The 11,550-nt window shown below is 37.6% G+C and overlaps 1 protein-coding gene across 1 annotated transcript; it reads right to left on the reverse strand.

Annotated features, from left to right (window-relative positions):
• Nucleotides 1–804: 804 nt before the first annotated feature.
• LOC308701614 (uncharacterized protein) lies at nt 805–9,815 on the reverse strand. The gene is made up of 4 exons (XM_081383977.1): nt 8,758–9,815; nt 7,736–7,891; nt 7,236–7,325; nt 805–2,406 (listed from the first exon to the last, which is right to left on the reverse strand). Exons 1-4 carry the CDS (start codon nt 9,799–9,801, stop codon nt 2,098–2,100), a joined length of 1,599 nt encoding a protein of 532 aa, XP_081240103.1. The 5' UTR covers nt 9,802–9,815; the 3' UTR covers nt 805–2,097.
• Nucleotides 9,816–11,550: the final 1,735 nt, after the last annotated feature.

Raw genomic sequence — 11,550 nt, forward strand, 5'->3', positions numbered from 1 at the left:
ATAAAAAAAAAAAAAAAAAAAAATTAAAACATAGATGGAAAACACTCATCAAAAGGTGAGAACCTGCTGTGGTCTCAATCAATGTGGTTTGATCTGCTAGGTGGATGGAGAGCTTGCTCATGAGTGTTTCTGCTGCTAGACATGTGTGTTTGATGTCTGTTTGAGTGCATCTGATATGAATAGTGTGTCTCTAAATAGCCTGTGGTTGAAGGACTTTTTCCATTCCTGCTACACATGAAACCGTTGGACCTCTGCTCTAAAAAACCTGCTTCAAAAATACTGAACTCGTCAATGCTGGTGTTTGACAAAAGGCCTTAAATTATACAGAGATGTTACTTCAAAATATGAAAATATTATGTACTTTGTGTGTATATGCATCATGATCTTATACTCATGCTGTGACCCTACACTTCCTTTTAAAAATAACTAATCTTGACACCTTTTTGATACCTTGATACACTGAAAAAAAAATTCCATTGGATTTACTCAATTGAATTATGGACACTGGTTCCACATAATTTGTTTGTGTTCCCAGTATCCTACACATTCAAATAGTTTCTGTACAATAGTTTTGTGTTAATCACTTGTATTTTAATTAAGTAATGTGTACATGCTCTGTTTAAGTTAACCTAACATAATTCAATCATTTTAGCAGAACATTATTCTTTTAATTTAGATTGATGCCTGGATCATGTTAATTCTACACAATCTAATCAAGTTATCTTTACATAATTTTTTTATTACATTTTTAATGGTTTATGTGGTTACTTAAATGTGTTTTTGTACAAAACAATAAAAAAGCATTAATTTAAACCATTTATTGAACATTCATTCATTTCAATACAAAATTATGCATGTTAAAACGTACAAAAAGTACTGAATCTGATGTATGCAGTAACATTCTCTATTTTCTAGACTTATCTAATTTACGAAGACCATCAGATTCACATCATAGATAAGAATATAACATCTCATATTTCTGTGAAAACTGAATTTTGCACAATTCAAAGAGAACTTTGTTCTCTCAGACTCTCTTCAACACATTTAATGTGCAGACCTTGTGTAATGTTAACATCAAAACGGTCAGTCCAGAACTGAACAAAATTTGACGTCTTGAAATGACTATGAAATGACATCTTTTTAGAATCTCTTTGGTGATTAAATATCAACATGACTTAAACTAGTGTGTAAAAAAAGAAGAAAAAAAAACCTTCCTTTTCTACGCAATATGCATGCATGCCAATTTTAGATCGAAGACGTGAACTCTTCATAAGAAATGTTTTAACAAGATCATGAGTTATATCTCATACCTGCATTCATGAAACTGTGTCTTTATAAACAAATAGAACATTGAAGCACAAATAATTTGATTTCATGAAATAAAAAAAAAAACTGTCCTGACTCCACTTAAAAATTATGCAAGTAAAAAGTACAAGTACTGAATCTGATGGATGCAGTCTCTATTTTCTAGCTAGACATATAATCTCATTTACAAAGACCATCAGATTCATATCATAGATATATAAGAATATAACATCTCAAATTTCTGTGAAAACTAAATTTTGCACAATTCAAAGAGAACTTTGTTCTCTCAGACTCTCTTCAACACATTTAATGTGCAGACCTTGTGTAATGTAAACATCAAAACGGTCAGTCCAGAACTGAACAAAATTTTGACATCTTGAAATGACTATGAAATGACATCTTTTTAGAATCTCTTTGGTGATTAAATATCAAAATGACTTAAACTAGTGTGTAAAAAAAGAAGAAAAAAACCCTTCCTTTTCTACACAATATGCATGCATGCCCATTTTAGATCGAAGTGAACTCTTCATAAGAAATGTTTTAACAAGATCATGAACATGAGTTATATCTCATACCTGCATTCATGAAACTGTCTTTATAAACAAATAGAACATTGAAGCACAAATAATTTGATTTCCAGAAAAAAAAAAAAAAACTGTCCTCTGACTCCTCTGCACAACTTGAATGTGTAGAACTTGTGCTGAATGTGTAGAAACCTCAAAACTGTAAGTGCCTAAGAAAGGCAGTACTCAGAACTGTTAGTTCATGCATCCTGTGAAAAAGCAGTACATCTCACAGGTGAAGTTTGGATTTGAAGTTTTGGGCCTTGATAGAGAGCTCACCCCCATCCAACTCCATGATGATTTTTTGCAAAATCTCAAAAGTGTAGCGCAACGTTGTGGGGTACTTCAGGTTAAGAGAATAAATTAGACCAAACAACATTGTAGTTGCAAAAGCCACATTCTCAAGGTCCTGAAGCACAATGACACCCTCAAGGACAATTCCCACATCTCGGGGTTCATTCTCAGCAATGTGCTTTATCACGAAGATCCCCATGGTGGTCTTCTCAATGGCACTGTGAAACAGATCCTCATCCATGTCCTGAAGAAAGTATTAAAAGATTAGATGGGTATATAATTAAAACACTAACACGAACCATAAGGGATAAAGCCATAAGGCTTTTAGAGTTTTTACTGGGCAAGTGCATTTTTAATAATTTGCAGTACATAAACACTAATCTAATAGCCTCTGTGCACAAGGGTAGTGATGAACTTTCGCTGTCGCCAGAAGTCGGCATATCTGTTTCCGGTTTACTTGCGCGTCACCCAAAATGTCTATTTTGTGCAGCGAAATTGAAGCTCAAATGGCTGTTAGCGACTTGAAGCAGAGCAAAGTGGCACACAGTAGTGCTCCTTACGTACCCATGTTATCAGGTTAGATCACACTGCACGCGGTTGCAGTCCGTTGATCCACTCAAGGTGCATACAGGCAAATACAGTATACAGCAGTGCAGTGATCGTTTCCGCACCGAGTCTATTTTTGCTGTGCTGGAAATGCTGAATTAAAGTGACAGTGCAAGTTTCGTGGTCAAAATGAACAAAGATTGACCTGAAAATGTGGTAATTTCACCATAAATGCGTTTAATTAAATAAAATGTAGTTATCTTACCAAAAATGCATTTAATTATATACTACTATTTTTCAGTCATCTTTTTACTTTTAGAAGACCTGGGTAAAGCAAGTAAAACTACAATTTGCTTTAACAAGGCGACATAATGAACAACACTCGTCTTATTCGTGGAGGTGGAAAAACATTCTTTGTGACATGCAAGATTTATTTTATTAAAATTTAAATGCAAAAGAAAAGGCTGTTTTTGTCAATTTTAAGTTAAATATTTGACCACTTGCTTGAGAAACTTAATGTAAGTAATGCATGGAATAATAGCCCTACGTTGTTTAAATTGTGTTTAAACCATAGACTGTAAAAAAATATGGACGTAGTGTCCGTGACGTCACCCGTAGGTTTCTGAAGAGCATTTTTGAAGCCTAAAGTGGGTAAAGCCAATTAAAAGTTCCTGTTTTTGCCCTTCGAAATATTATAATAGTTAAAATACAAGGCTACAAGTGAGACTGTGTATTACTTCGAGAGTGTTTGTGTATGACAGTGATTATGACAGTGATATATGTGCATACATGTCAGTCACTCTTTCATGGTCCGTCAGCACGGCATCGCTCAAGTCGTTCAAGTTCGTAGAGAACTTATTCAGTCCATTTTAAATTCTGATTTTGGCCGCCTCTCAAATGGGTTAAACCGTTAAACCATAGATATATTGCCTATGAAGTTCAAGTAAATTGTTGCAAGCACAGATAGTATGTACGCTACATATTACGAAATAACGAGATATGTTGAAATAATTAGGCTAATTATTAATTATCATTATTAAAAATAATACATCTATAAGAATATATCTATGCTGAATGTTGCTTGTTCAATTGAATAAAATGAATACTTTAATTGTGATAATTAAAATAATTGATTATTAAATAGTAAGTGTCCTATGTTTGCTCATTTATTAATACTATTTGTATATCTAGCACCCCCTCAGCACCTGCGTTAAAAAAATTATCTGGCGCCGCCCCTGGTTATAACGGCCCACGTATTAAAAAATGGTCAGGTTTAAATCGGGCTTGGGTTCATAATTACAGTTAATGTGTTGGGCCGGGCGTGTGGTGGTAGTCAGATACCCATGCCATTAAAATTACTTATTTTCGTCTGTGTATAGGACCTGCAGCTATAGCTGCCTATATACCTTCGCAGGTTCTACCATGCCGGTGACGTCATCGGAATTGCCAGCGTTCTTATACTAACAAACGCAATTTTTGTGTTGCTTAAAAAAAAAAAAGAGCTATATTGATATTTTTAATTCAATTTTTTTTATAATTTACTTTTAATTGTCATAAACAAACGTTATCAACGTTGATTATTTCAGTTCAGTTCATCTTTAACTCACTTCCGTGTTGGTTTCAAGAAAGAGACGGGGAGTTTGCCGCTTGGTTTAAACGTGTATGCGGCAGTGTTTCCCCTACAATGTATTAAGCAGCGGCGCAGCGCCGCCGCTGGATTTTCAGCGCCGCTGCAAAATCTTCACATGATCAGTAATATCACAACATTGGTAATGCGATGGCTCTGAATCCACTTGTTGACAAGAAAGTAGTCCGACGAGGATCGATAGCTATTGTGTTTTTTCCAGTCGGGCTACCAAAATGCATAGACGGCCTGCCCGAAGGGCTATAGAGCTGGTAAGTCCCGCCCCTTCCGCTAACCCCGCTGGACCTCTAGGTTGAAAAATTGTCAATGCAAGTGAATGGGAGAAAATAATTATTTTCTGATCCCGTTTGAATTGTGCCATGAATTGAACATATGTTGTCTGTGAATTTTTTATATAACTTTCCGTGTAAAGAATGCTATAATTTAGCGGGTAGAAGTTTGATACGGTTAGACTTTGTGTGAGAGCACTTTGTGGACTACAACTCTCGCTGCTTTCAACGCGTTTGAAACGTCAACACCACTAGCACACGGACACTAGCTCACGGATCCTGCTAAACATGGCTGTGTCTTTGATGCACTTCATCGCCTTCTTTCAGGGAGAGAACAAAATCGTTGAGGTTGGTGAAAACCACGGGTAAGTCAACTTTATGGGGTGACGTCACATATGCGACATGTAGTCTTTCTCGTTATGTCTTTTCCACAACTGCTAGCCGAAGAATCATACCACATACTGTCAAACTCGTAACATGAAATGTTATATAAAAAATTCACAGACAACATATGTTCAATTCATGGCACAATTCAAACGGGATCAGAAAATAATTATTTTCTCCCATTCACTTGCATTGACGGTTTTTCAACTTTGAGGTCCAGCGGTGTTTTACGGAAGGGGCGGGACTTACCAGCTCTATATGAAATAATGTTCGCGCTTCAGTCTTGTAATCAGATTCAGCGCGGTCTTCAATCCGCAGCGGCGCTGAGCACGCAGAGAGCACTTCAGAAACAGAGGGTGTGTGTTTGTTTGTGTGTGTGTGTTCATCTGAGTCTCATTGGTCTGTCATTGCTCATCAATGTCAGAATATTTTGATATGACCAATCAAATCAAAGTAGGCGGGCTTTATGTTCAAAGAAGCTGCTGTGCTGAGCGTGAATTTGAGCAGAGCGATCAACTGACGATTCAGGTTACGGTCAATTGCGAGATAAGATGTAAGTAACGTTAGCTAACTAAACATTTCATATATGACAGCTTTTTTAGGTCATAAATGTGAAACGAATGACAAAAATAATAAGGCAAACGAATATACTTTTGTCGAATTTCGCCATTTTGAACTGTAGGAAACAATCGACTACTCGAGCGTCCATTAACCATAAATTAATTAAAAATGGTGAACGTCACCAACAGACACCACACGTCAAATTTGTGGAAGTATTTCATCAAGGATGACAAAAATATTGTAATTGGCCCACTCTTCAAGAGGCCGTTCACATATTGCGTCTAAAAACGTGGCCGTGCCGCTGTCTCCTACAAGCGCTTGCGCTCCGCTCCCATGGCGTCTGTCATTGCTATGCAACCATGAACTGCGCTCTCCATGATGACGACGAATAAGTATCAGCAAAAGATTAATTGATTTCTAGCCCTTGCATTAGCTTTACTACTAAATATATTTCTTGAGATGAGAAGGAAAAACCCGCCTGGAAAAAAAAGCGCACCACGTTGCTTCCATTATGAGCGCACTCACCGCGCGCCTACATTTGAAATAACGACCTTGAGCGCGAAAAAGACGCGATTTGTGAACGGCCCCTAGAAGCAGACGTCTGAAATGAAAGACAAGAACGGCTATTTATTTGGCTTTAGACTGTTACATGAAAATTTAAAAATGAAATGTCATAATTATAATGTTTTGAGAGTTTACTTATGTAATTGTTGCATTAGGCTATGAATTAATAAATGTTTATTGATAAGATCTAGCTATTTCATGTCTTTTTATTTACAGTAGCATGAACCACGAGTAGTCGAGTAACTCGAGTATTGTTTTGATAAGAAATCGCCTAGCAGAAATCAGTAGTCGTGCAACCCCTAATGTGTACAAAGAGAATCGCAATGCTGACAAAACTTTTTTTTTATAAATAAAAGTTGCAGCATAACTTCTGGATTTTAAATAAAATAAATAGTAAGTATGTGTTTGTGTAGGCTACTACAGCCGCGTATCAGTTATTCACTGCAAACGCAGCATGTGTGAAAGCACTTGCGTGCTGCTCCTGCACCGCACACACACTGCAAACGGAGTATGTGTGAAACGGGCATTAGATCCACCTACAGTTCTTAGAAACTTTTTCTTGTACAACAGCAGCACTCATCTTGTTTGTTTATAGTTGATGCGGATGAAGACAGTTGTAAACCAGAAACTGATATGCCGACTTTTGACAATTGCGGAAGTTCGTCACTACTCTTGTGCACATAGCCTATACAGATGGTTTCAAAACAGTTTTACAGTGATAACAGGAAATGAATGCAACATAGATTGTTTTGGCTGTACGGCATACACATATTACATGTTTAATCTATAGGCATGCACGTTTGAATGCGTATACGGGTGGGCGTGTAGTCTTTCTTTACAAAGTGACATTGCCAATTACTTGTCTAGTAGGGCTAATCGTTTTTTAATATGTGGTCGATTCAAAATCGATTCTCAAACGCCACAAATCGATTTTTTTCCATATTTATCAATTACCCAAAAGCCAGAATTAGTTTTCCTCCACTGTTCATAGCATACCTGCCAACCTAGAAATTATTTTTTGCGTACGGGGTGGGGGGGTTGAGGACGACTGCGACGTTAAAACTAGAACAAACAAGTTCAGTCTATGCAGCTATAACCACTTACCACATACTCCTGCATAAGATCTTTAGGGTCCTCATTAAGATAGATGCAGAGTCCTCTGATGGCAAGTTCTCGTGATGCATCAATGTCATCCTTAAAAAGAAGTCAGAGCAGAAATGGAAAAAGGTCAGCTATAGACACTACTCAACACTAACAAATAAAGCTAAATGGGTCTCATTCACTAAGAATTTTATAGAAAATTTTAATGAAATATTTCTGCCTCATCTCTAACATTTGATATCAGCCTGATCTGTTTGACATAGGGTGTTGCATTGATCTGTAAACTACAATGAGTGTCAGGATTCAAGAATCAATTGTTTCATCTCAAATAGTGTCAGTGCACAACAACCGTCACTGCAACGTGTAGACTTGACATGTTTCATGTCTACTACATGACAAGAATTCATAGTCAAAATCATAATCAGACACAGTGACTATAGTAGACAAAAACATTGCGAACCCAGCACACGAAAAAAACACCTTTAACTATCTGTTGTTCTTACTTGGATTACAGCTGACATCATTTCTTTCAGCATTCTGCCTTGCTGTCCTGGACGCCTTTCAAAAACCTTCAGGAAATTTGCATAGTGAAGGTCAAGCTGAGATAGAAATTTTGACTGTAGAGGAATGGTCGTGATTCTTTTAAACTCTGTATTCACCTGAAAGTAGAAAATTAACATGAAAGCACTTTCAACAATAAGCTATGCCTCATTACAATAAATATTCACCAAGTAGTAAACACTAGGGCTGGGCAAAAAAATAGATTTTTCGATTAATCATTTTTTTTAAATGTGGTCGATTCAAAATCGATTCTCAAACGCCACAAATAAAATTTTTTCCACATTTATTTATCTATTACCCAAAAGCCAGTATTAGTTTTCCTCCACTGTTCATAGGCTTGCAAACTCCATTTTATAGCTAATGCTGTGAGATTTTGTTTGTTTTATCTTAATCATACAATAACCTCAACTAGTGCTGCACATTTAAAGTCCCCGTGAACCGGAAGTTGCAAACGACTTTTCTCCAGTGTTATGACGTATTTCCCAGTGAAAAGGAATATTGAACAGAGGGCAGGGTTTTACTCTAAGCGCTCCTCCTCTCCATGTCTGCTCATAGCAGACTAAAGCCTCTGTTAACGGTTTGAGGGGAGTGGTTAAGCGTTGCCCAAACCAATTCCTCAAACCTACGTCATCAGAGAAGGTCCTCCAATGCAGAGGGGAGGGGCATTTTCAGATTTTGATTAAAGATTACCATGGTAAAAAAATTTTTTTTAAAATATTTTCTTGCACGGATTAATTGTTCACCACAAGACTAGTAATATGCGCTAACAAAGTAAATAGGGTCAATTTTGATTTCATGGGTACTTTAATCATATCGCAATCGCGATGTCAAGCCTATGCAATTATATGACGTGAATGTCCTGTGTGAATCAAAATCGAATCGAACTGATAGCTTGCGAATCGAAATCAAATCGAATTGTAAAATCTGAATCGATACCCAGCCCTAGTAAACCCCCGTCACAAACCTCAGTCACATCAAAGAGAGCTGGCCATCTTGTTAGGAAGTCGCTGATCATAGGAGCACAACGAAGAACTTCACGTCTTCTTAGTGCAAATGTTCGCTGCATTTTAGTCTTAATAGTCTCTCTGTTGTTTCTTGTTTTAACATCAGAAAGGAGCTCTACTCTGGCAGTCTCTAGCGTTTGGTCATTCTCTCCAATGGGGTAGGACGGGCAGTAGTCCACTTCACCTCTCCTGGGTTTCTTGACATTGTAGGCAGGACTTTGTTTTCCATCTGGCTTGTTTTTTAACTCATTTACAGTAACTTCAGGACAACCAATTTTTCTGAGATGTGTGCGATAGTTTGAAAGTTTGTATTTTAGACTCACTTTCCAGCCTCCATAGCCAGTGTCTGAGCCCCTCTCTGCTAAACATGGATGCCTCTTCGTGAGTGCATCTGCGACTTGTTCAAACTCCCTGTCTGTGACATAGAGTTTGTATTGAACAATTTTTTGGATCAACCCCTCGAGTATGTCAGACTTGAGTTTAATATCAGGGATAAGTAGTGTTCCTTTTTCTCTAAAGACACCATTGGCCTGTTCAAGTTTATATTCTGCATCATAGGAGAAATGTGGAATGCTAAATGTATCAGGCCAAGATGATCGTGTGGTGGACTCTGGAGAGGAGAGGATGATAGTAGTGGAAGAACAGGATGAGGGAAGTTCAGAATGTCCTGGAGCAGAAGTATCGGAAGAACAGGATGAGGGAAGTTCAGCATGTCCTGGAGCAGAATTTGAAGTGTTCATTGTGCCAGACAGAGGTGTGAGGGAGTCAGTCAAGTGTATTATCTTGATTGTGTCTTTGTTTTTTATTTCATTAACTGAAGTTAAGTTCATAAACTGGTCCTCAAAAAGTGTGTCCATGAACTGCAGGCGAAAGGCACTTTGAAGTTTACACTGACTCCTTACCACATCCTCCAGTTCAGTCAATGTCTCAGGCAAGCCAGTTGGAAAAACAACTCTCTGGCAGCTGTCCTTGCCTAAAATTACTCTTAGTACAGATGTCGTCATTGTCCAATGTCTTTGTCTGTATAAAGAGAAAAACAAACAAATGGTGAACACATAAAATAATTGTGGGCAAACCAAAAAAAATCATGTTGATGGTGAAACAAGTTTGGCCACAATATTCTTTTCAACATTTTTTATATATAGGAACTAAAGGAAACAGAATCATAAAACAAGGGTCCACATGACAGAACATAAACCTGACAATAAGCTTGTTGGGCTTTTGTTTGTCTAACAGTTCCGATCCTTGAATCTGACTATTTCACCAGTATCAGCACTGCTTGTTCTATACAAGCAATTAGTTTTAGTTAGTACAGGTTACATCTGCGTTTGGCACGTGAGCAGCACGTATTTTTTTCAGCGTGCATGTTAATCAATGAGTGCATTCAGAGCGCGAGCAGGAGTCGCGTTTGCTGCTGTAGTGATGTAGTTGCAGTCGGTGTGAACCGGCCGTTAGGCTATTTTTTTTTTTGCACTCATACGGAAAAAAACGAGCCTATCGCGCCGACCCCAGGGGGTTAACTGAAACTAATTTGTTTAAAAAGTAGGCTATTGCCGGTAACAAGGCAGGTTTGCATAAACTCAAAATGTATCCTGATTCCTACCGCATTTATCTTATTTTTTAGTCTAACGAGCATCTGGTTTGGCAATGCAGAAATGGACTGTCGTGCTTAGTTTTTTCTTCTTCCAATTAATATGAATTAGAAACTATCTAAAAAAAAAAAAACGACAAGAACATGTTCAATTAACAGTTTGATGACAAATTGATGAAATTGCCTCACTTTCTGTCACTGTGAGAATGTGCTTTTTTCCCCGAACGATATTCTTTTGCTCCTTGATTTTCGAATGGCATTTTTGGCAGAAATTCATATCCCTATTTATCATCCATTGTCTCACAATATATAAATATATATATAGATTTATTTAGTTTTTAAATATATTTTTAGGTTTCGATTTCTTACCTTTACCACAGACAAATCTCTTCAGTGTTACCATCTGCACACGTCCAACCAAATAGTCAGCCAAGGGGTATTCATCAGTTAATTCACTGACTTCTACAAGACTAAGTGCTTGCGTAGGGGACTGACTTAGCTCGTAAGCTCTGTAATGTTCTCGATACCACCCACACAGCTCTTTTAAAATGAAGAACAACTTCTGATGCAAAACACAAATTTGTTCAATTTGACCAAATTCAGGTAATCCGCCTTCAGATCCATGAACTACAATCATTCCTGTCCTGTAGTTGATACCCTTGCTCCAAACGTTTTTTGTGATATGGATTTCAGAAAGATGAGGATATCTGTGCCTTACAACCTGAGCTATTTCGTCCTTCAAAATATGCACTGGGACTGCAGATGCGCTTGACACATCTAGCTCTGACTTATCAAGACTTGGCAATGTCAGCTGGTACCCAATCATTAGCTGATGTTTTGTAGCCAGGGAGAGTGGGACATTTTTAAAACAACTGGTATGTCTAATGACTCGTTTAAAGAAGCTGTGCTTTGCTTCAAACCTGATTGTCCAATATCCCACAAGAGGACCAAACAGCCTGATTATTTGCGGGTAATGCTCCAAGTAGTGGTGTTTGGGCAGCAATCTCTCTTCAGAAAATAACTCTTTATATCTTTGTCTGTGCTCCGATATTTTACATTCTAGGTATGCAATGGACTCGTCATTGTGAACTGGGGCAACAACGAGTTCTACAATATCTTTCAATTCCAAGAGAATCTGCCATGCAGGCTCATGTTCAGGAAT

This window comes from Scardinius erythrophthalmus, assembly GCF_964197995.2.
Source record: "Scardinius erythrophthalmus genome assembly, chromosome: 14".
NCBI lineage: Eukaryota > Metazoa > Chordata > Actinopteri > Cypriniformes > Leuciscidae > Scardinius > Scardinius erythrophthalmus.

What these genes read in the sequence shown, in the direction of transcription:
- LOC308701614 (XM_081383977.1), bottom strand. Translation starts at nt 9,801, where the DNA reads ATGACGACATCTGTACTAAGAGTAATTTTAGGCAAGGACAGCTGCCAG. An exon ending in TGATGTCAGCTGTAATCCAA is followed by an intron (nt 7,326 to 7,735) that starts GTAAGAACAACA and finishes CTTCTTTTTAAG; the next exon opens with GATGACATTGATGCATCACG. An exon ending in ATCTTATGCAGGAGTATGTG is followed by an intron (nt 2,407 to 7,235) that starts GTAAGTGGTTAT and finishes TACTTTCTTCAG; the next exon opens with GACATGGATGAGGATCTGTT.